Here is a 25,814-nt window from a genome sequence, read left to right as displayed (position 1 = left end):
CGAGCGCCAAGGCCTTCACTTCATTCACTCACATGGAAAAGCAAAGGCCTAAGCGACCCAGTAAGTAGTGAAACAAGGAGTGACTCCATAAACAACAGCTTGAAACAAAACCAGTTCCATGGGGGATAAAAAAAATGGACTTAGGAGAACACTAGCACACAAGTTACGTGTAGCCAAAACGAGATCTACTACTTAAAATACTCGCGGAGTAATTTCTACTTACAGGCATTCAACTGAGAGCTGGGGTCAGTGCACTTGCCTTTTCTTTTGCTTTGCTTTCGCTCTTCATCCCTGATCTTCCTTTCTGCTCCCTGCCAGAGATTAAGGGAAGGGGGAGAGAGGGAAGGTCTTTTTAGTTTGGGTTTTCACCCAGAGGCATGAACACCGATTCTTTAAGAGCTGTGTTTGCGGAGGTCAGCTTCAGCGTACCAGAGCACACCAACGTTGAGATCTGCCCAGCATTTACCTCCCAGTCCTGTCACCTAAAGGAGTCCGGCGACCATATCCAAGACGGAACCACTGCCTTGTCTCTCAAGTCAGATAGGGATGTGATGACAAAAGATACCCATGGCAGAAACAACCGTAAGAAATACGACATGAAATGAATCTGAAGTGGTTGAAACAGGAAAAACTTCCACATTTTCTCGGTGTAAGAGTTCTCTAGGTAATCACTAAATGGTGATCCACAAAAACGAAGCCACACGGGATCACCAAGTGCCAGACACTTTTCTGCGTGTCGCACGTGCAGCCAGCAGCCTTCGTACAAGCCTCCACCCATCCAAAGCCGCAGACACGCGTCACTTTAAAGCAGGCGTTATTTCTTCTCCTCGTGTCAGCGCCAGGCTATGGCAGCAGCCACAGCCCCCAGGTTCCTGCCCACACCGCCCTGGCACCCCAGCCCGAGCAGTAGTGGGGATGGAGCCCTAGTTCCTGCTAGCTACACGCAGGCAGCTCTAACGGGGAGGAAGAAGGAAGGAAGGTTTGCACTGGAATGACGTTCGCTCCTCCAGCTTCCACAGACGCCCACGGGAAGGCAGGGATGGCACACTGGCAGCTGCACGAGGCGACCGACCCAAAGCAGACGCCCGACACATCGGATGACTGCCCCAGCTGGAACACACAAGCTCTCCCCAAACCCCGTCCTGTCAAGCAGGGTAACAGTTATCTGGCCGCAGGGGAGCTCCAGGAAGCCGTTACTTCCCATCCCCGCTCCTGCAAAGCTGCCAGTAACACACCCACGGCCTCGTGCAGCGCTGCAAGGAAGAGCAGATTAGCTACAGCAGCGGAGATGTCAAAAAAAACGTGGCAAAGGGGTGGGAAACTGCCTAGCGCAGAGCATGGGAAGAGCACCTCTTCCCCTGGCTAGCAGCAGGGACATGAGCAGCTTCAGGCAGCTGCTGCGGAAAAAAGAAGGAAGTTCCTAATGAAGCCAAGCAAAGCCAGCGGTGGGTTTGTCCCCCTAAAGCTGAGAAAGGCCCCAGCAGTACGGCACAGACATCCCACCTGGGCTTCAGCATGGCTGCACCACCTCCCCCGGCGGCTTCCCTTACCTAAAGGGTTGCAACATCTCAGCTGGACCGCAGAAGACGGCAGCAGGAAGATCGCATTTGGCTCCAGCCCAGTGTTTTCTACCTTTTGAATGGAATTACTGAAGTTCTGCCACTCAAACTTCATGCTACAGAGCAGCACTGTGTTCGATGCGAGGAACAGACAGAGCCATCACCAGGATTTGTAGGCGTTTTGAGGAAACCTCCCTTGACCTCCCTTTCTGTACAGTCTCAGAGCTCTGCTTTCAAGTAACTTGTTTTTCCCTGGGCCTCTGCAACCTGCAGCATCTCAACTGCTTTGATAGCAGGCCTTTCTGATTCAGGGTGAGATACTTTTGGAGGAAAGAAGAAAAAGAGACATGGGAAAGAAGAGACAGGAACCCAGCATTCCACAGTTCTGGGATAAATAGGCTCGTAAGAATGAGGTTTTCCTAACTTCATCACCTAGAACACAGCCTACAGCCTGAAATCTAAGATTTCATGCTCTTGCAACGCGTTAAAGGCTGCAGGATTTTTTGGTTGTTGCTTTTCTCCTGCTAAGCCTCTGGTTGTGTAAGGGATTCTTGGGCTGTAAAAGGGAGGCTGCGTTTTGGGGAGGGCAGCCGTTCCTCCCTCCCTCCCTCCCACAGCGCAACGGGGCTTACTTGGTAAGCTCCAGATACGCAGGAGCCAGAGGAGCTCGCCGGGTGCTCCGTGTCACAGCCTTTCCCCTGCCGGCCGCTCCAACAGGGCTCTGTGTGCTGCGTAAATCGAGCCGGGCTCCCTGTCGGCGTGCCCGACGTGCCTCTGCACCTGCCAACGCAGCCGGGGCGTTTGGCTGGCAGGGAAATGTCACTGCGAGCCACTTCCCCTCCCGGCGCTCCCCCGTTCGTGGAAACTAGGGCAAAGGGGCTTGAAGACGTGAGGGCATCGGGGACACGGAGCCGAAGAAGTCTAACGTAACGGCACGGCGCTCCGGGGAGCCAGCTGGAGGCCTGAGCCGTGACCCACAGCGTGCAGGAGGCGCTGGAAAAGGGGCACTCACCGCCGATCCTCAGCCTCGTCTCCTCGCTGTCAGGCTTGCTGAATAGGTCAGACGAGAAGAGGTCTGCGCAAGGAGCGCAGCTACTCCGAGGGCGGATTTACTGAGCTGGGGGAAGAGACAGCCTCACGCAACGCTAACTGAACTGTTGGTCCTCCCTTCCATGGGATATCCACCGATTTGTACCAAAAAACAGAAAAAAAGGGACAGCAGAGGACTGCCGTGCGAGCGTTGGGGTTCGAAGTCAGTCGGTTTAGGCAGGCTTTAACCGGAACAGAGGGGCTCTACAGAGCTGCCCGAGTTGGGTGGCCACAGCACGACCATTTTGTGCTGGTTTTTCCTCAGTTCAGGCTTGGCTCCCCACGGTAAACGCAGGGGTAACAGCACTCGCCTGCAAGCAGCGACAGGAGGACAAACACATTAGGGGCCGCGCTGTGTGGATGCTATAGTAACGGTGGTCCTATAAACACCCGAGATAAGCTGATTGATTGCTTAAGATTTAAAGCACGACTGCTGCTGGGAAAACGGGAGCTCTTTCTGAAATGGCAGGGCTCTTACAGGTGGCCGGAGGGGACGGACAGGGCTGGGGTTTAGGAGTCAGTGCCTTCTCCCCCCCTCATTCCCCCCCGTTAATTCAGCTCCAATTTGCAAAGCACCTGGAGGAATCAAGCGGGAGGAAAGGTCAAAACCCGAAGTGAAAATAAAGGATGCAGCCGCATGGCAGGATAACTAGAGTGGCTGAAGTTTATAGCACGGACTCAAACAGTTTCCTTTCAGCTACGTACCCACCAAGTCTGCCCTTTCGTTAACCAACTTGTCTCGTTAGCGGTGGCACGAGCACGTCAGTCATTTTAGCACAGTGTCACTGATGGGCTGGGCAACGTCAGAGTAAGAGAACCCCCATCCCCTGCAGCAAGTCTGCACTCGGTGGTATCGCAAATAAACACACAAAATAATAAAATGAAGGTTGATAACACACAAGACTCCCAGATAATCTAATGGCTTAAGGTGACAAACTTTCCTCAGTCTCAATTTAAAGGAGGAAAAGGGGAAAAAAAAGACCTCCAAGGCTTAGGCCTGGAGGAAGTCCATGAGACCCAAGTTTCCAAGGCTTCCTGGCAAGTCCTTAAGATAGGGCCGGTCCTACAGGATGAGGGAAACGCTATCACAGAAGAGCATCTGCAGAGAGGTAGCAGCAAGAATTTAACTCCCTGGTAAATTCCTTGCAGAAACCATCCCAAGGAGACTTCTCAGGAGGCACCTGAAGGAAGACGACTACTGTTATTTATTATTAGATGACTTTATACCAAGGACGACAGGCAGCTTCTCCCAGCCGTGCAAGGAAAAGAGGCCTACTTAACACAAAAATGGACAATAAAACGTGGCAGGGTGGACCAATTGGATGCCATAGCAGAGGCAGACTCCATATGTTTTGGGAGGTCATGGGGACACTGATCTTTGCAGCAGAGTCCTAGGGTCACAGAAAGCCCATCCGGAGAAGACACGGATGTAAAGAATGAGAGGCCCCAGACAAGTACGGGGCCAGCAAAACAGTCAGCGTGGCTCACAGCCATCAAGAGAGGGGCTGGGAGCTCTGGGCAGCGCTCATCCCTGTGAGAGCGCTCTTGGTGGCTCTGCGAGCAGCACCACGCATCGCTTGCTGCGGTCCCTCAGAAGATGGTTGGGATGGGAGAAGGTTACAGAAGCAGGCAAATATCCCTTCTCCACGAACCCAGGGAAGCTTTAAAGACTGCTCTCAGCTCAGCTCCCGCTGTGCTTCCTTCACAGCTTCAGGTGATGCGTGACTGCGGGAAAGGCGTGAATTTTCTAGGTGCTGAACTAACTGCACTGGGCAGAGCAGACACATCATGGCACCCGTCCAGCCTGTGAACAGACTTGTTATACTCACGGGAGCACAATGAAAACAGCAACATTTTCTGCTCACAGGACAGATCTCTTTTTTTTTTTTTTTTTTTGAATAGTGAGTACAATAAGAACACACAAAGACACTTAAAAAGGCCGTCATGACACAAGTTGGGCAAAAGTAAAAGCTTCCGCTTGCTCAACTGCACCGACTCGTCCTTCTCCTAGTGAAGGCACTCTCCCAACGTCTGGGCCACCACATTTATCTTCTGCCACGGGCTGACCTTTCTCCAAAGTCAACACCGACACAGTGCTCGGGAGCGCTCCAGCATTCTGAGAGCAGCAAATTGATCTGAGGTCATCATAACATCCACGAGCCAAGTGGAAGGGGTGACATTTTTTCCCTTGCCAAGGCTGCGCACGCACAGGAGCCCTCAGTGAGCCCAAATACCAAGCGGCAGGATGAGAAAGAAGCCCCCTCAGCTGTGGAACAGCCTTCCCCAAAATACCCTCTGCACGTTGACCCAGCCTTACCTTGTCGCAGAAGACTTTAATCTGGCAGTAGGCTCTGTGCACGGGCTTGTTACTCCTGTTATTGTAGCTGTAGGTGTCAATCTGAAGATTCAGGGGCAGGCCTTTCACCCCCTTCTGAGAGGAGAAATCCGTGCTGAGGCAGTTCACAGAAATGAAAACCTGCAGGAGAGGAAACCAGCGTCCGTCAGAAGTGCCACGGAAATTCCTGGCTGCCCACCGAGCAATGGACTACTCAGCCAGCACTGAGACCTAAGTGCGGGTCCCCAGCCCTCCAAGGAGGGCTTTCTGTCCTTTGAGGTATCAGCTGAAATCCACGCGGAGCAGTACCACATCCCTAATCGTTTATAGATGTCATCGCAGGGGACAAAGCCCTTGAACTAGAGTGAATTTCAGCAAACTCTCAAACTTCAGGAGAGCTCCACCTGTCTTTCCTAAGTATTTTTTGCTGAGGAGACCTCATCTCTCGTCATCAAACCTTTAGCAGCAGGAATCCTCCTACACCCAAGCTTCACTGGCAAGTCTTTAACCACCCTGAAAGACTTAGATTAATTCAGGCACGGTAAACCAAAGCTTTCTGAGTCGCACATAAGCTGGTGCGAGCACAGCTTACAGGCAAAACTTTTTAAATCGTATTAAAAGCTATTAAAAATATTAAGCAGGCTATTACCTTTAAACAGAAGAATAATGCTATTATTTCAGTGAGAGAGTTTCTGGGTTTTCTACTTAAAACTATGAACACCATTTTGAATGTTCCCCAGGAAGACCTGCAGCATCTTGTTAAAGCTCAGAACCGAAGGGAAAGGGTAATATTGTCATTATTCTAATAAAAAATTGAATTAGGGGGAAAATGAATTAAGAGCGATTTTCAATGGATCTAATTTTATTTTCTTAATTGCCTCAAACAAAAAAAAACCCTACACCAGAGAGGGAGCGCGGCGTTGCTGACCAGAAGGAAGAGATATTCTCACGTGGCTGTGAACAAACAGAGCAGAGCTCTGCGACCAGAACGCGTGCTTTGTGCCGGGCCCTTCTCCAGACACAGCGCTCATTACTGGTGTGTCTCAGAAGAAGCTGCAACAATTAATTACCAGGGATTTACCAGCTACCAAGACCTGCAGTGGCTCCTCTCCTCCCTGCCTCGCAAACTAAGGCTGGCAACCCACCCCTCAAATAAAAAAACTTAAAAAATAAGGCACCAAAGCTGTGGGAGCCAGAAGCGCGTTGCCAGAGGCTGCAGGAGCACGGTCCCACCGCCTAATTGCTGACTCCTCTGCTCTAACACCAAGCGCCAGGCTGACGAGCTCTGCAGGGAGCTGGTGCCACCTACCGGAGCCCTCTCAGTACTGCGAAGCCTCAAATGCAGCTCGGAAAGGCGTAAAGGTTTCGTTGGGATCGCTGCGGATGCCCCAGTCCCTGGAAGCGTTCAAGGCCAGGCTGGATGGGGCTTTGGGCAGCCTGGCGTAGCGATGCTGCGATTCCACGACTTACTGCTCCTGCAGTAACTCACCTGAACGCTCAAGCTCGGCACGCAGCTTCTTGGGGTGGCCCCCGTGAGCGCCGCCAGCCCCACATGCAAGCCCCCATCCCACCAACATACGCCCTGTGGTGTCCCACTTGTGCACAGAGAGATCAAAACGCATGAAACAACATCTAAGGAACGCCAGCAGCCTGTCTCCGGCAGCCCAGGCACGGCTGCCTGCGGCCTGAAGCAGGGAACGGGGCAAAGAAGGGGTGCTGACAGCGCAGTGAGCGTTAGCTCAGCACTGGTTCTGCCCACTCGCCTCCCAGCTCGCGTGCCAGCACCCTAAGCCCCTCGCTGTTTCAAGGCAACGCCTCGGCTTTTTCGCACGACGTCACAAGCCACAGCTGGGAAAGTTACTTTACAATAAACTCTTCGTCTTCCAGAGACCGACCCGACCGATCGCTACCCTGACTTTCATCCGCCCGCCTCCCCTTTTTGCTGCCTTCAACTCCCAAAGCTCATTCTGCTTGCGGCGCTGGCACGGCCCCGGGGGAAAGCTTGGAGGCGTTTGAAGAGCTGCTCTCGCCCCGTTCTGAGCCGTGTAATCAGCTGCGAGCACAGCCTGAATAATCAGGTTCCCTGGGCAGGGGGGGGTGCTTTCAGAGAGCTTTGGCTCCGGTGTTTGCATGTTCCTACATTTTTAATTTTAAGTTTATTTACCCCTGATGAATATTCACACACAGCTCTCATGTCTGTACAAAAAAAAAGGAGGGTGTTCTGCGAGGAAACACGCACCAGCAGCCGCTCCAGGAGGTCTGCCACAGCCTCACAACTCCTGTGAAATCCCATACGAGTTTCACAGCGCCGTACCCCCGGCAGGCTGAGCTCTCTAGAAGAGGCAGCACGTCTCTTCTGGAGGATTTGGGTCCGAGTTATGGGCTCTCCCTCCGGGCTGCTGCCCGAGAGGCTCCCCGGAGGCCGGGCTTACCAGCCACGCAAAGCGCACGCAGCTCTTGGAGCCTCGGTCTCAACAGGATGGGTGCGTGCTGCTACAGCAGGGCAGCATGGGTGTCCCATGAGAATGCAGATGACAAAGCTTATCCTGCTACTTGAAGTTCTCCTCATTTGGTTAGTTTTGGCTTTGAACGGCTGACTTCATTTTAATGCCCTTTAAGCCTTCGGGACGCCGGGCAGATGACAACCGCCACCTCCTCGTACCTTCCTCAGAGCCTGGCCTCTCCTGTTCCTACAAAGCCCTTTGGAAAGGATCACCTCCTCCTCCCTACCCATCCTGTAACTCCAAGTCCTATTTTCCAGCTTGAAGTCCCCTCAAGTTCCACAAAAACGGACTTTCAGAGAACAGCTTCTCCAGCTTGGGCTCAAGCAGTTTCAGCCAGGAGCTTTTGTTCAGGAAGGTTTGACTCGCGTTGGAGAAGAAACGTAAGGCCGAGCGACTGCGCCAGCTACATCCCCACCCCAAAATTGCCAGAAGAAAGAAAAACGTAACCGCAGAAGTTGCTCTGCGTCTTCAGCCTGCTGAGCAAGATTCCTTTTCATGTGTCCAACCTATTTTTCCAAGGGCAGTTCCGCATTCTCAGCTATATTAAGATTTGTTGTTACTTTTAAAAAAAACATTTTCATCTCACCTCCCAGGATTCAACACAAAGACGGCACTTAAAAATAGAGCGCTGTCAAGCCCAAGCGCTTACAACCATGAGTCAAAGCCTCAAAAGTTACGTAGGTTTTCTTTAAAAGAGATTTTGAGAAGGATTAGGAACCTGGTCCCGAGCTATTTTGCTTGCTTGGCAGTTAAGCCTTGAGCGTACATTGAATCATATTTCCAGGCTTTTCTCTCCAACCGAAGCCAGACTTTACTTTTTCTTTCTTTTTTGTTGGTTTTTCACCCCAGCGTGCTACAAGAAGCCCCGCGCCCACCAGTCCCCTGCCACCACGTGTGGTGTCCCGCAGCCTTTGGGGCAGAGGAGCAGCCCGGCCTCACAGAAAGAACAAACGGAGGCTTTAAAGCAGAGAGATCTGAGATCACAATGGGAGGCAGCGTGGGAAGAAGCCCGACCTCGTGACTTCCCGGGCTGCTCTAACCGTCCGACCGCTCGCGATTCGTAAGAACGGCGCTGTGCCCACGTCGGGATCCACGAGAAACAATCTTCAGTTTTAATAACGCAGGAAAAATTAATCCGGCTGCTCTGCTGCATGCCCTCAAGGAAGGGCAGCGGAGACAGCCAAGTTCTTTCCACACAGCACCTTTTTCTAACAAGATCTGCCTTTCAAACAAACCAGGAAAAACAGGCGTAATTAAAGGGCAATCAAAGCGCTGCAGGAACCTCGCTGTCAGCGAGATGAAAGATGCCTTTCTGAAATGAAGGCTTGCGTACCCAGATCTCTTCTCCCCGGTTTATCTTGGACGCCGCGCTCCTTTGTCACACAAGAAGCGCCCGCAATTTTGCTTAGTCCAAAGGCTACATATGCAGAAGCTTCAGATGAGATGTCACCTCGGACAGCCTCTCCTTACTCACCGCGGCGTGGAGGAGGAGGAAGGCACGTCTGGGGTTGCCACAGGTGACGGCAAGCAGCTCAGGTGGCAATTAGCCGGCCGGGAGTGCTGGCCCAGCACACGGACACACGGGTGAGACCTGAAGTAGGCAACAGATCTCCCCGGCGCGCGATTCCTGGACATCCTTCTGCACGAGGCTGGGCTTGGGATTGTTCTGGTCCCATCGCCTCGCTCCCTGTGGCTTCCTTTTTAATAAATACAGCTAAACTGAACTCACCTCCTCCTGTTTGTTACGATTTTGTGACCAGAGGATAAAGGCACCGCTCGATAATCCGAGTCCATTGGCTATTTCTTTCCCTATTCAGGATTCAGATAAAAATCCAGCTTTCCTAGCACCCTTAGAGAGACAGAAGCTTCTCATTTTAATGTTATACTCAGCTTAAATTTATCAGGCCACTTCTGACATTGGATTAACTGGGTCTGGACAGAACACATGGCGTAGGCTCCAAAACACCCCCACCAGAGACAGGCTAAACCGCAATAAGCTCCTTGTTAGGGAACGCAGCCTGACACCATTTTCCATGGCCTTGGCTCACCAATTCCAGCGTTCTGCCCCACACACGGTAGGCAAAGGGATCCCAGCAAATCCTGGGGCCATTTCCACCCCACAAAGGCACAGCCTCACCTGCGGACGGCTCCCCACGCACCCTACTCGCAGAGCCGTCCTGTGGGCTGACGCAGAGCTTGCCCAGCAGGACCCATGGGATCCGTGCAGCTCCACATTCAGCTTTGACTCGGGGCTGCACGCTCGTTCTTGTGGTCTCCGGCTGGGGAAGGCAGCAGTTGCTGTGCAGCTGCCTTTCACCTCCGTGTTATTTTCACTTTTTGCAGAACAAAGAGACGCGCAACCCTTCGGCCGAGCTAACCTGAAGAGGAACCTTTGAGGCTGACCCGGTGACAGCAGTCCCAAGGAGCAGCCCAAACAACCCATTGATCAGCCGCACACGAAAGAGAAACTGCCCAGCAACTCCACGCTTGCTATTGAAGTGCTGATGGTGGAAAACGTGTGGTTTCTCTAAAGGCTTTGACAAAGATGGACACGGAAGGGTAAAATAAAGGGTCTTTTCTAAAGCTACGTCCGCACGGATGTACATAAAATAGGCCTTGACATGCTCAATCTGTGCTGTGAGTTGGCAGGATGCAAATCCTCTGGCCCCAAAGCCTTATAAATTACACCGGCATGGCTCCGAGGCCTTCCGAGAGCAGCGCGGCGTGCTACCGAAGCCATGTGGCTTCCAGGACGGGCGCTGGGTCGCGGCCAGGCAGCTCGCAGTGCGGGCAGGGCAAGCACAGCTCTGCCCGCACACATCCACCGAGGCACGTCCTAAGAAAGCAGTGCTGAGGAGACTGCTCTGTCTTTAAAAGAAGAAGAAAAAAAAAAGAACCCGAGCAGCTTAGTAGGGATCACCTGAGAGGCCGCTAATCTCCCTGCTCTCACATTCGTTTCTTCACCTCCCACGTGCGCACCGCAGGTTTTGCATCAGCAGGAGGCGAGCCAGGAAAAGGGAGATTAAAAAAAAAAAATTGGGCAACTCGTGCACCTGTGGGCTCCCCAGCCGCCTCCCTCCCGCCCTTGGGATCGGACGCTCCAAATAAGGCTCGTCTGGCAGGTCCGCCACAGGGCCGCATCCGCTCCAGCCCCGCTCAGCGCCATCCCGCTCGGAGCCCGAGGAATTGGTTTGCATTGGAGCCTCCGAAGCCCCGTCTGGGTGCCTGGCACCAGGCGCGCCGCAGGTCCCACACCCCGCCAGGGAAGGCGGAGCGGGAGCCATCGCCCAGTCGCAGATAAAAGAACGTCCTCGGAGCAAGTTCATCCCCATCAAGAGAACGAAAAGGCACGGTAATGAAAGGAAAATGCATATTATACCAGGGGAACGCCGAGTGTTATCCCAACGCGTTCCGGGGCAAGGAAACACAGGAACGTCTCTGCTCACAGCACGTGGGAAAAGCGGGGAGAGAGGTTCCCATTCCTGCCAGCGCTTCCTCCCCGCCCCACGCTCTGATAAGATAAAGATGCGGCCCAGGTGTCAGCTCCCATCGGGGTGGTTCGAAAGAAAACAAAAGCAGCAGCTTGGGGGGGAGAAAAATTGGCAAAAGGTAAAAAAAATCTGAAAGAATGAAGTCTACAAAGGCACAGAAATGGCTGAAGAGGAAGTTTTGCCATAAGGCATGAAAGGAATGGAAGTTAAAAAAAAAATACCAGCACCCAGCTTTCCACCTAGGAAAGCTCAGCGAGGGAAGGGTTTTGTTTTGGCTTTACGAAACACGCTGCGAGCTTCAGGGCCAGGTGGAAGACCAGAAAGGTGGTGGAGATTGAGACACCGAGTCCTGAGGGGAGATCTTAGCTGAAAAATTCCTCCTGGTGTGCAACGTTTAGAACCAAGGGCAACAGCCACTTGGTTTTAGAGAACCCAGGCCAGAGCAGGAGAGGTCCGTGCTGAGAGGCAGGCAACACTTGCTGTGCTTTTCCTGCGTCCCTGCTCCAACGCTGCAGGTACTTGTGCCTCAAAGTACCTGTGGTCTGTAGCGCTGGCTCCAAACCAATCTCTCTCCTTGAAGTATGTTTGACTCATCACATTTCATAGTTTCATTTCCAACTAACCAAACCTGTACGTCCTCAATGCTGCTCAAGCTGGCAACACCTTCTTTAATGAGGCATATGACTGCCGCTTCATTACAATGGCATCCATATAAATACGGGCAATATTCATCAATCACAACAGTTGAGTTCTTCCTACAGTGAACACCAAGCAAGGGCTACGCTAGAAGAAACTCAAAGTAAATCAGCAGCGTACACCCCAGCCTTACTTTGAGTTAGAGCAAGAAATCTGTCCTCTCCAGAAGAGGAGAAGTCCTGCCCAGGAACTGCAGGCAGGAAGCACAGGGACCTGCCAGCAGACCACCCTCACCGGGCAATCTAACATTTCTGAAGGCCAATTCAAGTTTGCCACAAATTACCTTAATGCAGGCCTGTCCCACTCATCTTGGACAAAAAAAAAAGAGCATTGTTTGAACTCTGTTATTCAGGGTGTCACTTGAGAGACGTCACAGCACCTCGTCTTCAGTGGAAAGAAGCAAGAAGCTCTACCACAGTATTCTCCACCTCCAAAGCCATGGTTAGACCCTTACGACATACCCCCTTTTAGGGGAAAGGGTCTTTTCACACAGTGCCTGCTTACAGCACCAAAGGGTGCCTCAAACACCACCTCGAGTTCTTGCAGCTACACAATCTGGCAAAGACACAATCACTGAGAAGACGCGGGTGCGTTTTGCTGCCTTCTGCCAAACCCTGCCTCTCCTTCGAGCTGCAGCTGAGCAGGTTGGGCACGTGAGCCGTTCCGAAGCCCCCCGGGCCGGCTCGGAGCACGCCGGCTCGCCTCGGGCAGAGCCCCGGCCCCAGCCCTCCTGCTCCACGGGGCAGGAGCTCAGACGGGACTTGAGCAAAGCCGGATCCAGCAAAGCCAGTTACCCCTGGGGAAACCGATCTGGCCAGATTGTTCAACTGTCACTGACCCGAGAGCAGGCCATGTCCCCGGGCCAGAGGTAAGGGAGAGAGAATTTGCCTCACACAGCCTAACGGGTAGCAGCAGAGGTAACAGGACAGCCAACAGTAAGAACAGAGTGGCAGGAAAGACGGGTAAGAAACGCGCGCTTAACCACGCGCATAACGACAATTTCCACCAGAAGACCTCGAACGGACACCAGCCAGGGGAGGAGAACCAGGCACGCTGTACAGACACAGGAGGAGACGGCTCCCAGTCTCAAAAACTCATACCCTGAACCTACAGATGCTTCTCCCCATTGCCAGGCGGAGGCAATCCACACAGAAAGCACTACAAGGACAGGAATTCCTCTTCCCCAAGTTCAGCAGCAGACTTTAAAGACGGCCAAAGCCTGCTTGGTCAACGAGGAGGGGCAGGCACCTGCACAGCAAGCTCCATCCCAGCCCTAATGAAGTAACAGAAGCGAAAGATGACGAGCTCGTGTTCAGACATCCAAAAGCTGTTACAAAAACACAATTCTACCTCGACCGTCTGCCCAACGCAGCAGAAGCCCAGGACAGGGTGGGAAACTGTTTGAAGTCTCCGCAAGCCTCAGGGTGACTCCAGCATTACCCGTTGCGTGCGAGCGAGCGTATCAGCTCCCCATCTCTCAGACTCATCAGGCCACGCTTCCACCCAGCTGGGGCTGCTCCCGAGTAGCTGTGCTGACCACAGCACCTCCTCTCCATCTTTCTACCCTATATTTGCTCTCCTTCCAGTCTCGGAAGCACCACTTACAGGCAGCCTCTCTTTCCCAGACAAAACCTGGTCTTCCTCCCCACCCTCAGCTCCCTTGCCCTTCAGGTCCTGAGCCCTTTTCCAGCTTGAACACGCCTGGGAAGCCCACCGAGTTCTTAACGCACCACTCTCCCCTAGGCTGGCCCTTCCCAGCGACTCCTGTGCTGTCTCCGAGGAACAGAAGAGGGCAGAGAGGAGCTGCCAGAATGAAGCACAAAACATTTGCTCCGAAACCCACAGGCACTGATCCCAGAGTGGGAAAAGCCTGTCATGCGTGAAGTGCTCCTGGTGTACTCGACAGCACACACCCAGCCAGCTGCGGGACACCAGCAGTCGCTCCAAGCAGAGCTGCTACGTCCCGCATCCAGGAGTTGTGCCCAGCTCTCATCAGAACAGTTTTTCCCTCAGCAGAAAGCTGTATTTTACCCAATCCCCTGTGCCTCCAGGCCAAAGCACTCTCAGGGAGCGAGGCGACACGCTCCTGGCATGCACAAAGCGGCTCTGATGCTCCTGTACGTCCCCACAGCAAGGGCTAGCACGAGGCAAGGCAAGTTCCTGTAAAACTCTGGTCCCAGAGCTGCGAGGAGCAACTCGGTGCGACGAGATGGCGTTTCCCCCTTCGCAGTTCTGACCCACACCCAGAGCCCCGGGTGCCTGACTGAGCAATTACAGCACAGACCTCAGGCGCAGCGCCTCGCACCACGGTACTGCGCCGCACAGTACCGAGTCCTCCCCACAGCAACCTGGAACCGAGCAGCAGGGAAAGGGGAGAAGCAGCAACCCCAGGAGAATCGCCTGGCTCTGGGCCGGGTAACTCCGGGGCGCAGGAAGCACGTTTCTAATAAGCAAGGCTTGCTGGCTGGTTAAATACACCGTCTACGCAACGCTGCTCTTATTAAACGTCAGACACTAGTTATTTCTGGTGCTACAGAAGGTCTTCCACAGGAACCCAGCGCTCCTCATTCCCTGCTCTTCATATTCTTCACGACTATTCTTTGGGGGTGAAAAAAAAAAAGGAGATTGAGGGGGGAGAAGGAGAGAGTGCGTGCACGCAAGGTAAGCGAACCATGCAATAAAAATTGTTGAAATTGGCTCAGGCATCTCCTGATAAGATCACAGGAGTTGGGAAAGAGCAGCAGCTCTGCTGATGAGAAATCCAAGCACTGACAGAACGCATCCACTCCGGGAACAAAAAAATAAAAAGGTTAAACTGATGTTTAAAACACAGAGCGTTTGTTACAAATGAGAGTCCTTTCAACACACAAAATCCACAGTATTTTGGTCTTAATGTGATCCTGATACGAAGAGTGCAAGCCTTGGCTCCTGGAATCACAGTCCCTTCAAAGCACATGGGTCTTGCACACTAGCAGTGAAAGTCTGGAGGCAAATTTGCCTTATGTAGCTACCAAACCAGTCTGGGTCACATCTCCCCACACCACCTCATCCCGCGAGCTGAAATACAACACCCGGGGGGTGTCCGGAGACATTTTCAAACTGCTAGGGGCAATTTTCCTACGGACCTGCAAGACCTGAACGTTCAGGGGTCTGTCGAGCACCTGGGCAATGACCATCCGCACCAGGTACACACAGATAAAGTGCCTCAGTTCCCTGCCCAGGAACCTGTTTGAACGGTTTGGTTCACCTTTTGGTTCGCCTCGACGAACGCTGCTGGCCCCACTAAAACCAGCATCTCTGCCTGGACGTGCCAAGGATGGCACAGGGGAGGTGGTTGCACGGCGTATTTCTTCGTCCATAGAGGACACGGCGAATTTTTAGCACCTATCTGGATCTGCTCGTTGCCTCTTTGCTTGCTGAGGCTGCCCTGAGAGGTGAAATCAAGAGAAAAATGGCTGGGCTCTGTCAGCAGGTGGGAAGAGACGGCTTTCCTCAGGACAGCCACCGGCTTCTCAGCACCAGCTCTAAGCCCTGCTCCTCGATCCTTGGCTACGGTAGCACGTTAACACCCTGGGAACACCGCCTGTCTCCTTTCTGAGGCTTCATGTCCTTGTCCATAAATCAAAGGGCTTTGTGCTTCAGAAAACCACAGCAGGCAAGGCCCTCCCTGCCACCACCCCCCTCAGGCTGACCGAGGCCAAACCCAGAAGCCAAACCTGGTGAACGGAGAAGCCCGGTGCCCAATTCCATGCCCGGGGAACAGCAGGCACGCTGCAGGGCAGCTTTCTCCAGCCAGCAGCGCACACAGCTCCTCGCTGCTGCCTGCCGAGCACCCCACGCTTCTCCCACCGAGCTGAAAGCCAGCGGCAACCCCCAAAAACCTCTCCCTGCGGCCTTTTATCTAAAGCTCTCGTGCAGCACAGAGCAAAGCTTGCGATGACATCTCCTGGGCCTCTCGTTTTTGCCCAGGTAGTTCAGAAACTCTCCGAAGACGGCTTCCGCACTTCAACTCCAGCAACAAAGCAGTGGGAAGCGCCTGTGGAACCGAGGGGACTCTGTCCTCCCTGAGCTGCCGCCCCGGCAGCTGGAAGGCGCGCAGGTCCTTTTTGGGAGCTGGAGTGGCTTCACACAGGTACAGCTAAGCAGCGGCCAGGAGAGCTGCCCGTACCTACGCACCTACTGCGGCGCCCAAAGATCAAAACGGGGTTCACTGGGAGGCTGCTGGAACTCGAAATAGGTCACCGTGCGTTGGCACCCGTGGTTTCAGCAACGCGTGCTTGGGTAGCTCAACAACAGCAGCTACTCCCTCTTCTGCTGAAGACGAGCCCCCCGTCCCAGCCTTAACTCCTCAGAAATTGCCCCCCGGGCCCCTGCCAAGGGGCTGTGCTAACTGCCAAGCCCCGCTGCGCTCAGCGCCACCTCCAGCACCACCTCATCTGCCCTGGAAACCCTCGGCGCTTCCTTCTGCCGGTGCTCGCCCCTCTCAGGGAGGCGATTCTGCCAAGAACCTAAAAGCAGTCGCAAAGCTCCCCGCAGTTGCACATGCGAACCCTCTTAAGAAACAGCCAGGAGGTTTTGCCTCACTTTGGAGTGTAAACAAACTTGTTACATGCTAATCACCGGGTAGGCCACACGCCCTTCCCTTCCCCCCGCCCGGCGAATCTCTCCCGAAAGGACAGGAAACCTGAGCGTGGTCACACACCTTCGCCTCCTCGTTGATGTCCCAGGTGAAGGAAATGGCGTTGTACGCGATCTCCTCGATGTTGCTGATGGTGTTGAAGCTCTCCTTGTAGTCAGCTGTTAGAAAGGAGAGGCGTGAGGGAGAGGGAGAGGCGATATCGTCCGGAGCTCTTAATCACACAGAGCAGCTAGAAACTGCAACTCCTCAGCAACCCCTTGGGGGCAAAGGAAGCTGAACTGTATTTAAAAATGGATCATTAAAAAGTCTGGAAATAGTTCTCATACCAAACGCACACACACACATCAAAAAACAGGAGGGAGGAGCAAAATAGGGGACTCAGAGAACCCCAACTAGAAACTCCTAGGGGAAAAGCAGACACCACAGATACTGCATGCCCCGTGCCATAACCTGCTGTGTACGGGAAACTCTGCTCCGGACGGCAGAGGAATAAGCTCTCAATAAAAATCCTTCAATAACAAAGATTTGCATGCGCGTCTGCTTTAAGTGCCAAGTGATTAATCCCTGCTTTTATTCGCAGAAGGAAGACGAGGAGTACAACCCAGCCTTCAGCCAGAGAAGGCTGGACGCCAGCCAGCCACTGCCTTGTCTAGAGGCGAGTGGAAATTTGCAGTGTTTTCTTTTTCTGCCGTGCACCAAAAGCCAGTTGTGAGCAAAGCTGGGGGAAGGAGGATCACTAGCGTCGAGGTATTTCTGCAAGGATCTTGGCCTTTGAAGAAACACGGTATTTAAGACAGCCGCAGAGATTGTGGGCTGCAATTTAGCTACAGCCACCAAGATATGCCAAAACAACTGCAGTTTGGAGACAGGCATTGCATCTCCCAATGCAGGACTCTAAACTCAGTCTGCTCGTGAATAAAATAAACCCCTCCAAAATCCAGCCCCTCTAAGGGGTCCTAAAAACCGCAACATTAGCTCAAAACTATCAGCAGCTCTCTCCAGTCTTTCAGCAAAGCTACTGAGAGTTGAAAGCGTAATCCAAAGGTTGGTTAAAATAACAAAGCGTTAGCAGAAAGCCAAACCGTGCCAAGGAATTAGGCTGGAGTTTGACATCAGCAAGAAGAGTGTTCCTTTACCTATGTCAATGCATCTTTGTTTGGCTGTGTGCTGTCTCGAGTGCCAGTACTTCCAGTGCCTGAGCTGATCTTCTCTTGTTTTGTCTTCAGCAAACACCACCATGATGACACTCTGAAAGGAGAGGGGGAGGGCAGAAGATTAAAGAAAATAAAAACGCAAACACGTGAAAGAAAAGGCCGCAGAGTACATTTGTCTTGGAAGTCCTCCTTGGTGTCAGGTTTTCCGCGTTGCGCTTCGCAAAGCGGCAGCACAGCTGGCCCACGTGCTGCCTGGCAGGAAGGCAGACAGCCGTGCTTTCTGGGTCACAAAGCGCTGAGCAGAGCTGCCCTCCTAACTGGAGTTCACGAATCTCGTTGCAGGCGTTGCATCACCTCCACACAAGTGCTGACACTGCTTCTTCGCGGGCCGAGCCAGGATGGGTTGGTCTGGAAGGAGGCGGACGGCAGAGGAACGAGCGCTGACGTAACAGAGAGGGTGAGCTGCCTGGCGTGCTGATGCTCCGGTTGGGATTAGCTTCGGGAGAGCGTAAGGCTCCCAACACGCACGCCCTCTTTCCCAAGAAACCACAAGAGCTGCCACTTACTCGGACTTTGCTGATGGGGTGATGGATTCCTTCGCTGCTGCTCACTTCTTTCAGCGTGATCGGGTAGAATTGGCCTTTGTTCAGGTACGTCATCGTGCTGTCCCCCGGCTTCTGCCGGAGAGACTTGGAGGCTTCCAGGGTGTATTCAAAGTTATTCCTGCGAAGCAAAGAGGACAGCGATTGCTAAGGCATTTTCCTGGAAAGCTGATTAAATGTTTTACATTTAATTTGGAGAAATTCCAAAGTCGTTAGTTGACTCACTAAGCCATCAACAGGCGAGGAAGTTGGAAAACAGGATGAGCCCCTTTTTAAACTATTTCCTTCGTGAACGAAGATTTCAGAGAAGTTCTTGGCAAGCTAAATTCCGAGTCACAGCGGCAGGCCAGTCTGGAAGCAATCTATTCCATCTCAGAGCAGCAAGCTGCTCTCACGGAACAGAAAACTATCCATTAGCTATTAGCAATTAAATTAAATTCACAAGCTAATAAGCTATTCAGTGGCCACGGTCTCCTCTTCCCTCTTGGTGAACTGCAGCTAACACAACTACCTTACTCCCCTCCCTCGGAGTTCATACGAGTTTCGTGCTTCCCATTTCTGCTGTGGCTTTCCAGCAGAGGGACAAGAGGCCAGAAGCCAGCTCTGAGAGACGACTGCTGACAGCCACCGCACCTTCTTATGGGACAGGGAGTTGTTACAAGGACAGCAACTGAAGCAGGGTGGTATTTCCAACCCTACAGGTCGCTTTCCTTGAAGATGTATGTAGAAATTTAATAGTTTTCAACTATTCCATTCCAATTAGCAGCTACTGTTGGTGCTTTTGACATCCGCAGCCCACAGGAGCCTGACAGAGACTCAGCGCAGAAGGGAGCGAGCTGCACTGCCTACTCACATAAAACCCAAATCTAAGAGAAGAAGAGAGTAAAGGCCAAGGGGGGTGTTAAAGCATTACCCAGAAATACTGTCAAAAACATAATCTTCTGAATTCATGTTGGTCATCCGGAGATTCAATTCAGCAGGAAAGAAAACCTGGTGTAGACACAAAAAACAGAACACCGCAACAATTAACACAGCACCAAGAAAAGTCAAGATTAAACAGATACGTGTTGCCACGGAACTTCTGGCAGGCAAACTGATCATCAGATAAGAGCTGATTTTTGGTCTGTACACACAGGACACCGGAGCAAGTTTTTAATCCAAAACTTTTGGGTGTCAACTAAGCACAACATCTCACAAGCCTTCTGAGTCAACTTATGGCAACATTTTAAAGCTTCCTCAAATCCTCAAAGAAAAGGAGCAGCTACACAGTTCCTTGATGCGTGGCTTTCAAACAAATAAAGTCGCGGTTACTGCTGTTTTCAGCCGATACCATTAAGACACACGCACAGAGTGCCTTTTTTTGTACCTCTTGCACGCCTTCCTTGAAGGTCTCGGAGAAGGTCGAGTCCGGCGTCCGCCTCTGGGAGTTCTGCGGCTGGGTGTTGGAGTTGAACTGGTCGGGATTGAGGTTCCTGTCAAACACCACCACCCGCTCGGGGGGCTCGGGGTGGTAGACGCTCGGAGGGATGCCCACCGCGAAGCCGTGGGGCTGGGTCTCCGTTTTGATGGAGTGGGTGGGCATCGTCGCGATGGAGACGGTGACGGTCGTGTCAGGGGTGGTGAGGTGGCCCCTCTTGTCCATGCCCATCTGGGGCGTGTGCGGAAGGACGATATTGAAAGGCACATTCTTCAGGACCTGGACTCTGTTTTCCCCGGCAGAAATAAGCGATTGTTCCGTCACGTTCGGGATGCTGTTCCTTTAAAAGGCAAGAAAAAAAAGGTAAATAAACAGAACTTTTAGTTTTCTCATTAAACAAGAGCTAGAACTGCTTTTCAGCCTTTGGGACAGCTGATACCAACTCTACTGTCTGTGAAGAACAGCTCTACCCTAACCTGAAAAGCTGAGAAAACTCAAAAAAAAAAAAAAAAAAAAAAAAAAAAAAAAAACCACACTCACCCACTGCTAATAACTCCACCTTGGAGATGAATTACCCTGGAGCAAAGGGTGAGGGTTCACAGCCCCGATTCTCACTGCCTGGAAAACAGCGATCCGAAACCAAGCGCTGTGATGCTCCTCTCACCACATGCAGGCTCACGCTAGGCTGCATAAAACTGCTGCCTGGTGGTCGGAGGGGGATCAAGAACAAGGTCGCCGTTCCTCTGCCCTACACGTTTGCCACCCAAGAAGAGCTCCCAGGGAAATTACAGCCCTCGTTCGTGCATGTCCCCCAAGAGAAGCCCCGCCGAGACTCCCCACGGTAGTTTGCATAGCTTCACACTCTCCACCCCACCACACGCATTTCTGCCAGGATGACAGTGACACCTGCGGCCGAGCTGACCTCAGAGCCAGCCCTCCCTCCCTCCCTTCCTTTCTCCCTCCCAACGACGTGGTCCTGCCCTCTGCTCTGCACCAATTCGGACTCTCCCCCGTCCCCTCGGTGAGCCAGTTCAGCTTGTTCCACTGGCAGCAAACTAATCACTTTTTGTCCTGCTAGGTTATGGGTCGGCAGAAGACCGCAGCTGGTACCAGGGGAGCAGTGGGAACACGTGGCTGGGAGCCAGGCTGCTCTTCTCAACCAGAAGTCGTTCGAGCAAACCACAAAACCTCACCTCAGGTCCTCAAGACATTTTAATCTTCTAATCAGTCCAAAGGAAGAGGACGGTGGGAGTGGAAGCCTGTCTTGAATGAACCTCACGCTCATAATATTTATTTAATCGGTATCTTCGTCTGCTTTGGGCAGGGGGCACAAGAGAGGGAGGGCAGGAAGAAGAAATAAAGAAGTTCTAGAGGATACAAAAGAAGGCCACAAACAGTAAGAAAACCTAAATCACAAGCACTCTGAAGTCCCTCCCCCTCAGCCCATGCATGAGGGAGCAATGATGCTAGTGCCTGAGACCAAAATCAGCAATGAAGAACTGAGATAACTGCATGCAAAAAAGAAAAAAAAAAGACCTCTGCAAGCCTTGGGAAGGGAAGCCTTCACTTAACGTTAAAGAACGCAGCTTTTGCCAAGCTGACTGTACAACACAAGCAGACAGAAAGCAGAATGGATGTAAATAAGCAGCGGTTTGGGCCTCAGCTCTCCATATCACAGTCCAGCCCCTGTCCTGCTCCTGGGGCAGAAGGTTCTCTTTCAGCAGCTTTGGTGGTCTAAGAGCAAAGGAAGACAAGCAGACACAAAAACTAATACCTTTTGCTATGATCTTGGTCAGGATGTTCCACCTCTGGTTTAGCTGTTGAAGATCTCCTCTCCCTTGGCACCTGGGAAACACAACACACGCTGTAATTGCATTCCTCCTCCCGTACACACACGCAAAAAAATTGGTCCTTCAAACACAGCCATTACAGCTCTTCCCCCTCTTTGGTCAAATTAAGAGAGCATCGCTCTCCGATACCAGTCATTATTAGCATTACAGCCTGACTGCTGCTAACATCCGTGCAGCTCTGGGGCACCAGGCACGTCCCACGTGCTGCCCGGAGGATCCTGCTGCCACCAACCCAGCCACCCGTGCAAGCCCTGCGCTCCTGCCAGTGTCAGACCACGTTAAAGCTGGTGGGGAAACGCAGCCCTCGCAGGCTGGAGCGCCTCAGCTGGACCTGAGGGAGAGCCTCGACGTTCTCCGAGGCCGCTCAAGGCTTTACTTTCTCCTCAGAGACCAGGGGACTGGGGGGCACCAGGCTCAAACGGTGCTCCTGGCACTTGGACCCAGCGTGCCACCTGAAGGATTAGAGCAAACGTTTTCCTGCGCGAGGAGGAGTCGACTCCCAGCACTTCCCTTTGCTCCACGCGCGCACTCGGATACTGCTCGTGTTTGCCAGCTCAGGTGCAACGTGAAGAATCACCGCTTTGCTGCTAATTAGCTCTGATGCTGGCGACGTAGCTGCATGAAAAGCATATTTCTCTTAATAGCCCCTGACTAAAGCCTAAATCCTGCCTGTTCCACGTAACACGGGAACTCCGATAACCCCAGAAATGGATTTTCCACAGCCACCAGCAGAACTCTGAAAACCTCTGTTTGGAGACCACTGAGAGCCTGACCACACCTACCCACCAAAGAACAAGGCGCTTCCAAACTGCCCGTGGCCCAAAGCCCACCACGGCTGCAGAACCCACATTGTGGCTGAAAATTTAACTTCTGTAAGGCCCTGCTAGCAACAGCCAAAGGATCAGGGTAGCCCATTAGTCAAACAGAAGAGTCTTCAAGTGTTTGTTTTTTTTTTTTTAAATATAAAATATTCAAAGGTGATCTCATCGCTGCTTTTAATATTGCAAAGGGAGAGGGGGCGTATTGCGAATGCCTAGACGCTGTCCCTCTGACATTACTTCATCACAGCCTCCAATAAATCTTTCAGCCCTAACCGTTCTGCCTCACACAAGTGTGCTGAATACCTGTTTTTCCACCGAATTTTCTACACACCTACTGATACCCAAACATGAGGAAGCCCCAAATTAGACGTTAACGTACAGCAAATCCCTTCTGCTTTGCCAAGCACGAAGGATCGACATCGCCGTTCTCTTTGTAATCTATGCATTTAGAAATCAAAATTGATTCTGTGGATTAAAATTGTTCTGGTGAAAGTGTTTTTTTCTCTTCCCCTACCCAAGAGCACAGCAAGTGTGGGCACAAAGCAGAAAGGCAATGCTCTCAAAAAACTAGCCGAATAACACTCACACGAGTGAATTTGTGGCATTTTGTTGCATGTGTGGAGCACTAAGCTCCATATAAAGCGTTACAAGATTATTTTGATACACAAGACGTATTCAAATCTAACAAAAAAAATAGACGGGCAAAGATTTTGTACGCCCAATGCAACCTCTGCTAGGGTTTGAGGAGCACACTGAGGCTAGCAATTGCACTCACTGCTGTTGAAAGGCATTAACCAAAACGCCAGGCCCCAGAGCCAGGCCGGCCCTCTGGCCTCCCTGCCTGCTCAGCAAAGGAGAAACAGGCAGCTCCGCCTGGGGAGTCAGGCCGCCCCAACAGCGGCACGACACCTCCCTGCCCGCAAGTGTCTGCTGGCCTCCGCTGACTTGAACGTCGGGGTGAAGAAAGCCACCCGGGCTTGGGCTTCCCATATTTAGAAAGGAAAGCTCAATGAAACGTACTCCGTGCAGATCAGAAGGTTATCTGCTCGGGTGCAACTCACCCGTGGGTACCTAGGAAGGTAAATGTCTCGAGAAGACCTCGAGTGCTAAAGGGAGACAACCACAGCTGCCAAAGGATTAACACGTTAACAGCTCGCTGAAGGTTAGAGGGATGCAGGCACCAACTCCTCCTGGCTGACGTTCCCCCACCCACAACCACAAATTCTGTCTTTGTAGCTTCCCGGCAGCACAAAAGCCAGTGGCCCCACCAGAACAGGAATCACATGAGCAAAAGGAAATGCATATTTACATTCAGACATGGACACGCTCCAAAGTTTCATTCATCGTGACTACTTAATACTCTGCCTCCTGCAGAACCTAGAGTCAACGCGCTACTGAAGCTTTTGACCATTACAGCAAGATCCAGATCTTATTTTGCTGAACTAAAAATAAACCATCTTTCAAGAGATTTTTTTTTCTTAATTTCAAAGCCATATAGTTTAAAGTCCTCATGATATATTCACGGCTTCAGCAAAATCCATGCGATGACTCTTTGTCATCAAGCAAATGACGCCTTTTCCACCGGCGGAATAAAAGCTCCAGTGGCTGTCAAAGCGCCCCCGTGACAATCTACCTTGTAGTAATCGTACAGCAGTCCGAGGGCAGCCGCGCTGTCTTCATCGCCGTTGATGCTCATCATAGCTTTGGTGGCTGCCGTAAGGGGATTTTCAAGAAAGGATTTCCAGGCTTCATCTTCGCTGGTGTACGGACGTCTCTGGGAGTAGAGAGAGTCATTCTGAAGAACCAGCACGGGTCTTTTACTTGAATCATAAAAAAAATGAAAAAGACAAAAAAGAAAAAAGGCCTGTTAGAAGTCATGAAAAACATTCCTGAAGTTCTTTAAAGTTAGCTGCCCCAGTTTCACAGGGTTCAAATTCTGATTCAGTGCATTGCAAGGATTAGTCAACACAAAAAGCCCAGAAACCTAATTCTGATCTCACCCGTGCTCAGTGTAAATCGGGATTAACGTGAACAAACTCAGCTGGATTACACCAGCCCATATACAATCACAGAGCTGTTTAAGAGCACAACAGACCTGCTAACGCTCTGAATCCAGCCCAGGAGTTATACGTGCTTACTGGCCTACCACCTACAAAACCTCTAGCACATCCTACGTAATGGTAGCGAGCCGTAACCTGCTCGAGTTTCCATGTGGAACTAGAAAGTGTGAACTAACAAAACATCTTTCTCCCAGAGCTTTCAGAAGGTGCCTGCGCTCTCCGAGTCCACATTAAAACACCACCTAGAAGCTGATGATTAGTTACAGGCTACACGTGGAAAACTGGCCAGAGAGTCCTCAAAAAACAACACAGCAGTGAGTTTTTCTGACAACGGAAGCCAAAAGATTTGCTGTCTGGTTACTGCTGAAGAGACGTGAGCCTAGCTTGAGTCAATGACAAGTTATAACTGGGAAAGAGAGAAAACCTTGGTTATTTCCTTGATGATGTAGTACGTTGAGAAACTGCATCTACTCTGAACATGCTGCTGTTGCTGCAAAGGAGAAAATGTCCAAGACTTGGACCTTCAGCCTATAACCGAAAGCGGGTCATGTTGGTGAAACATATGCTTCATCTTTAAAGTCAGATCAAGGTAACATTTTAAAAACCTGACTTTTTAGATGAGCTCAAACAGTTCTCCTTGCAGTGCAAGGACAACATTAGTTTGCTAGATTGGGTGGGACAGGGGACATTTGGATTTCCTCAAATAATCCAAGATTTTTAATCCAATAATCTTTAATAGATTGATAACAGTTTTTTTTTTTTTTTTTAAAAAAAAAGGCAAACAAACAAACAACACCAAAACACATCCTCACCACCATCATACCCCTTCCCCGGAAGATAAGGATTCTTTTCATCTGTTATTTACCCAGACGCATTCAGAGATTGAAATACACTACAAATACAAAAAGTTGTGAAATACAAAGTTGTGAAACGCTCTAATCACTATAATCAGCTTAGCACTATCCTGCATTTATCACCACCTTCTACCAAAAAGATTGCAAAGCACTTTGTAAATGATGCGTTCGATCCTTGATCGGTTACACAAGCAGTCCCGCAGCTTCAATGGGACGGCTTGGCTGAGTTTAAGGCAGTTTAAGTGCGAGTTTCCAGGATTTATAAGAGCACTTTGTACCTATAAAACAGCATTGTATAGTTGGGGAAAAAAAACAAACAACAAAAAAGAAGAGCTCTTCACCAAACCCTTTTCTAGGTCTTTGTAGGGATTTATGTGTGGACTGAAATATGTATGCCAAATTACAGATTGCTATTGTATCCGGGACATCCTGGAGGTCTCTTCCAACCTAGATGATTCTCTGATCCACCTTCTACCAAAGACTGCACAGCAAAAGACAAAGCTGAATTCTCTTAAGGGACGCGGTACAAGTTCCTCCTATTCTTATACAATGCGATGAAAGGAGCCTGGAATATCCACAGTAAGCGGGCAAGTCCTCAAGTCAAGCTACTTGGGAGAAAAAGGGAAGTGTCGCGAGCGCTGTGCGATCCCTTTTACCCATCCTTGCTATGCCAGGAGCCGCGGGACTGCCAGCCCACCGAGCTGCTCCCCTCCTGCACGCCCACGGGAGGAGAAGGAAGGGGG

General features: G+C 51.5%; 1 protein-coding gene across 4 annotated transcripts in view; it reads right to left on the bottom strand.

Moving 5' to 3' along the window:
- The window catches only part of GRHL1 (grainyhead like transcription factor 1), a 37,594-nt gene that overhangs the window by 10,847 nt on the left and 933 nt on the right, over nucleotides 1-25,814 (bottom strand). For 2 of the 4 annotated variants that reach the window (XM_066994919.1, XM_048071274.2), the window contains exons 2-10: nucleotides 23,791-23,977; nucleotides 21,261-21,331; nucleotides 19,436-19,826; nucleotides 18,983-19,059; nucleotides 18,034-18,190; nucleotides 17,450-17,561; nucleotides 16,377-16,471; nucleotides 4,966-5,124; nucleotides 224-311 (exon numbers count right to left, since the gene is read on the bottom strand). In XM_066994919.1, coding sequence (XP_066851020.1) covers nucleotides 224-311; nucleotides 4,966-5,124; nucleotides 16,377-16,471; nucleotides 17,450-17,561; nucleotides 18,034-18,190; nucleotides 18,983-19,059; nucleotides 19,436-19,826; nucleotides 21,261-21,331; nucleotides 23,791-23,977 — 1,337 coding nt within the window. Of the gene's footprint in view, nucleotides 1-223; nucleotides 312-4,965; nucleotides 5,125-16,376; nucleotides 16,472-17,449; nucleotides 17,562-18,033; nucleotides 18,191-18,982; nucleotides 19,060-19,435; nucleotides 19,827-21,260; nucleotides 21,332-23,790; nucleotides 23,978-24,641; nucleotides 24,662-25,814 lie in introns of those variants that run through there. The other 2 variants (XM_066994921.1, XM_066994920.1) reach the window with 2 other exon arrangements.

The sequence above is a fragment of the Anser cygnoides genome, chromosome 3, assembly GCF_040182565.1.
Source record: "Anser cygnoides isolate HZ-2024a breed goose chromosome 3, Taihu_goose_T2T_genome, whole genome shotgun sequence".
Taxonomy (NCBI): domain Eukaryota; kingdom Metazoa; phylum Chordata; class Aves; order Anseriformes; family Anatidae; genus Anser; species Anser cygnoides.
Note: the sequence above shows the minus strand (reverse complement) of the source record. Positions and strands in the feature narration are given on the sequence as shown.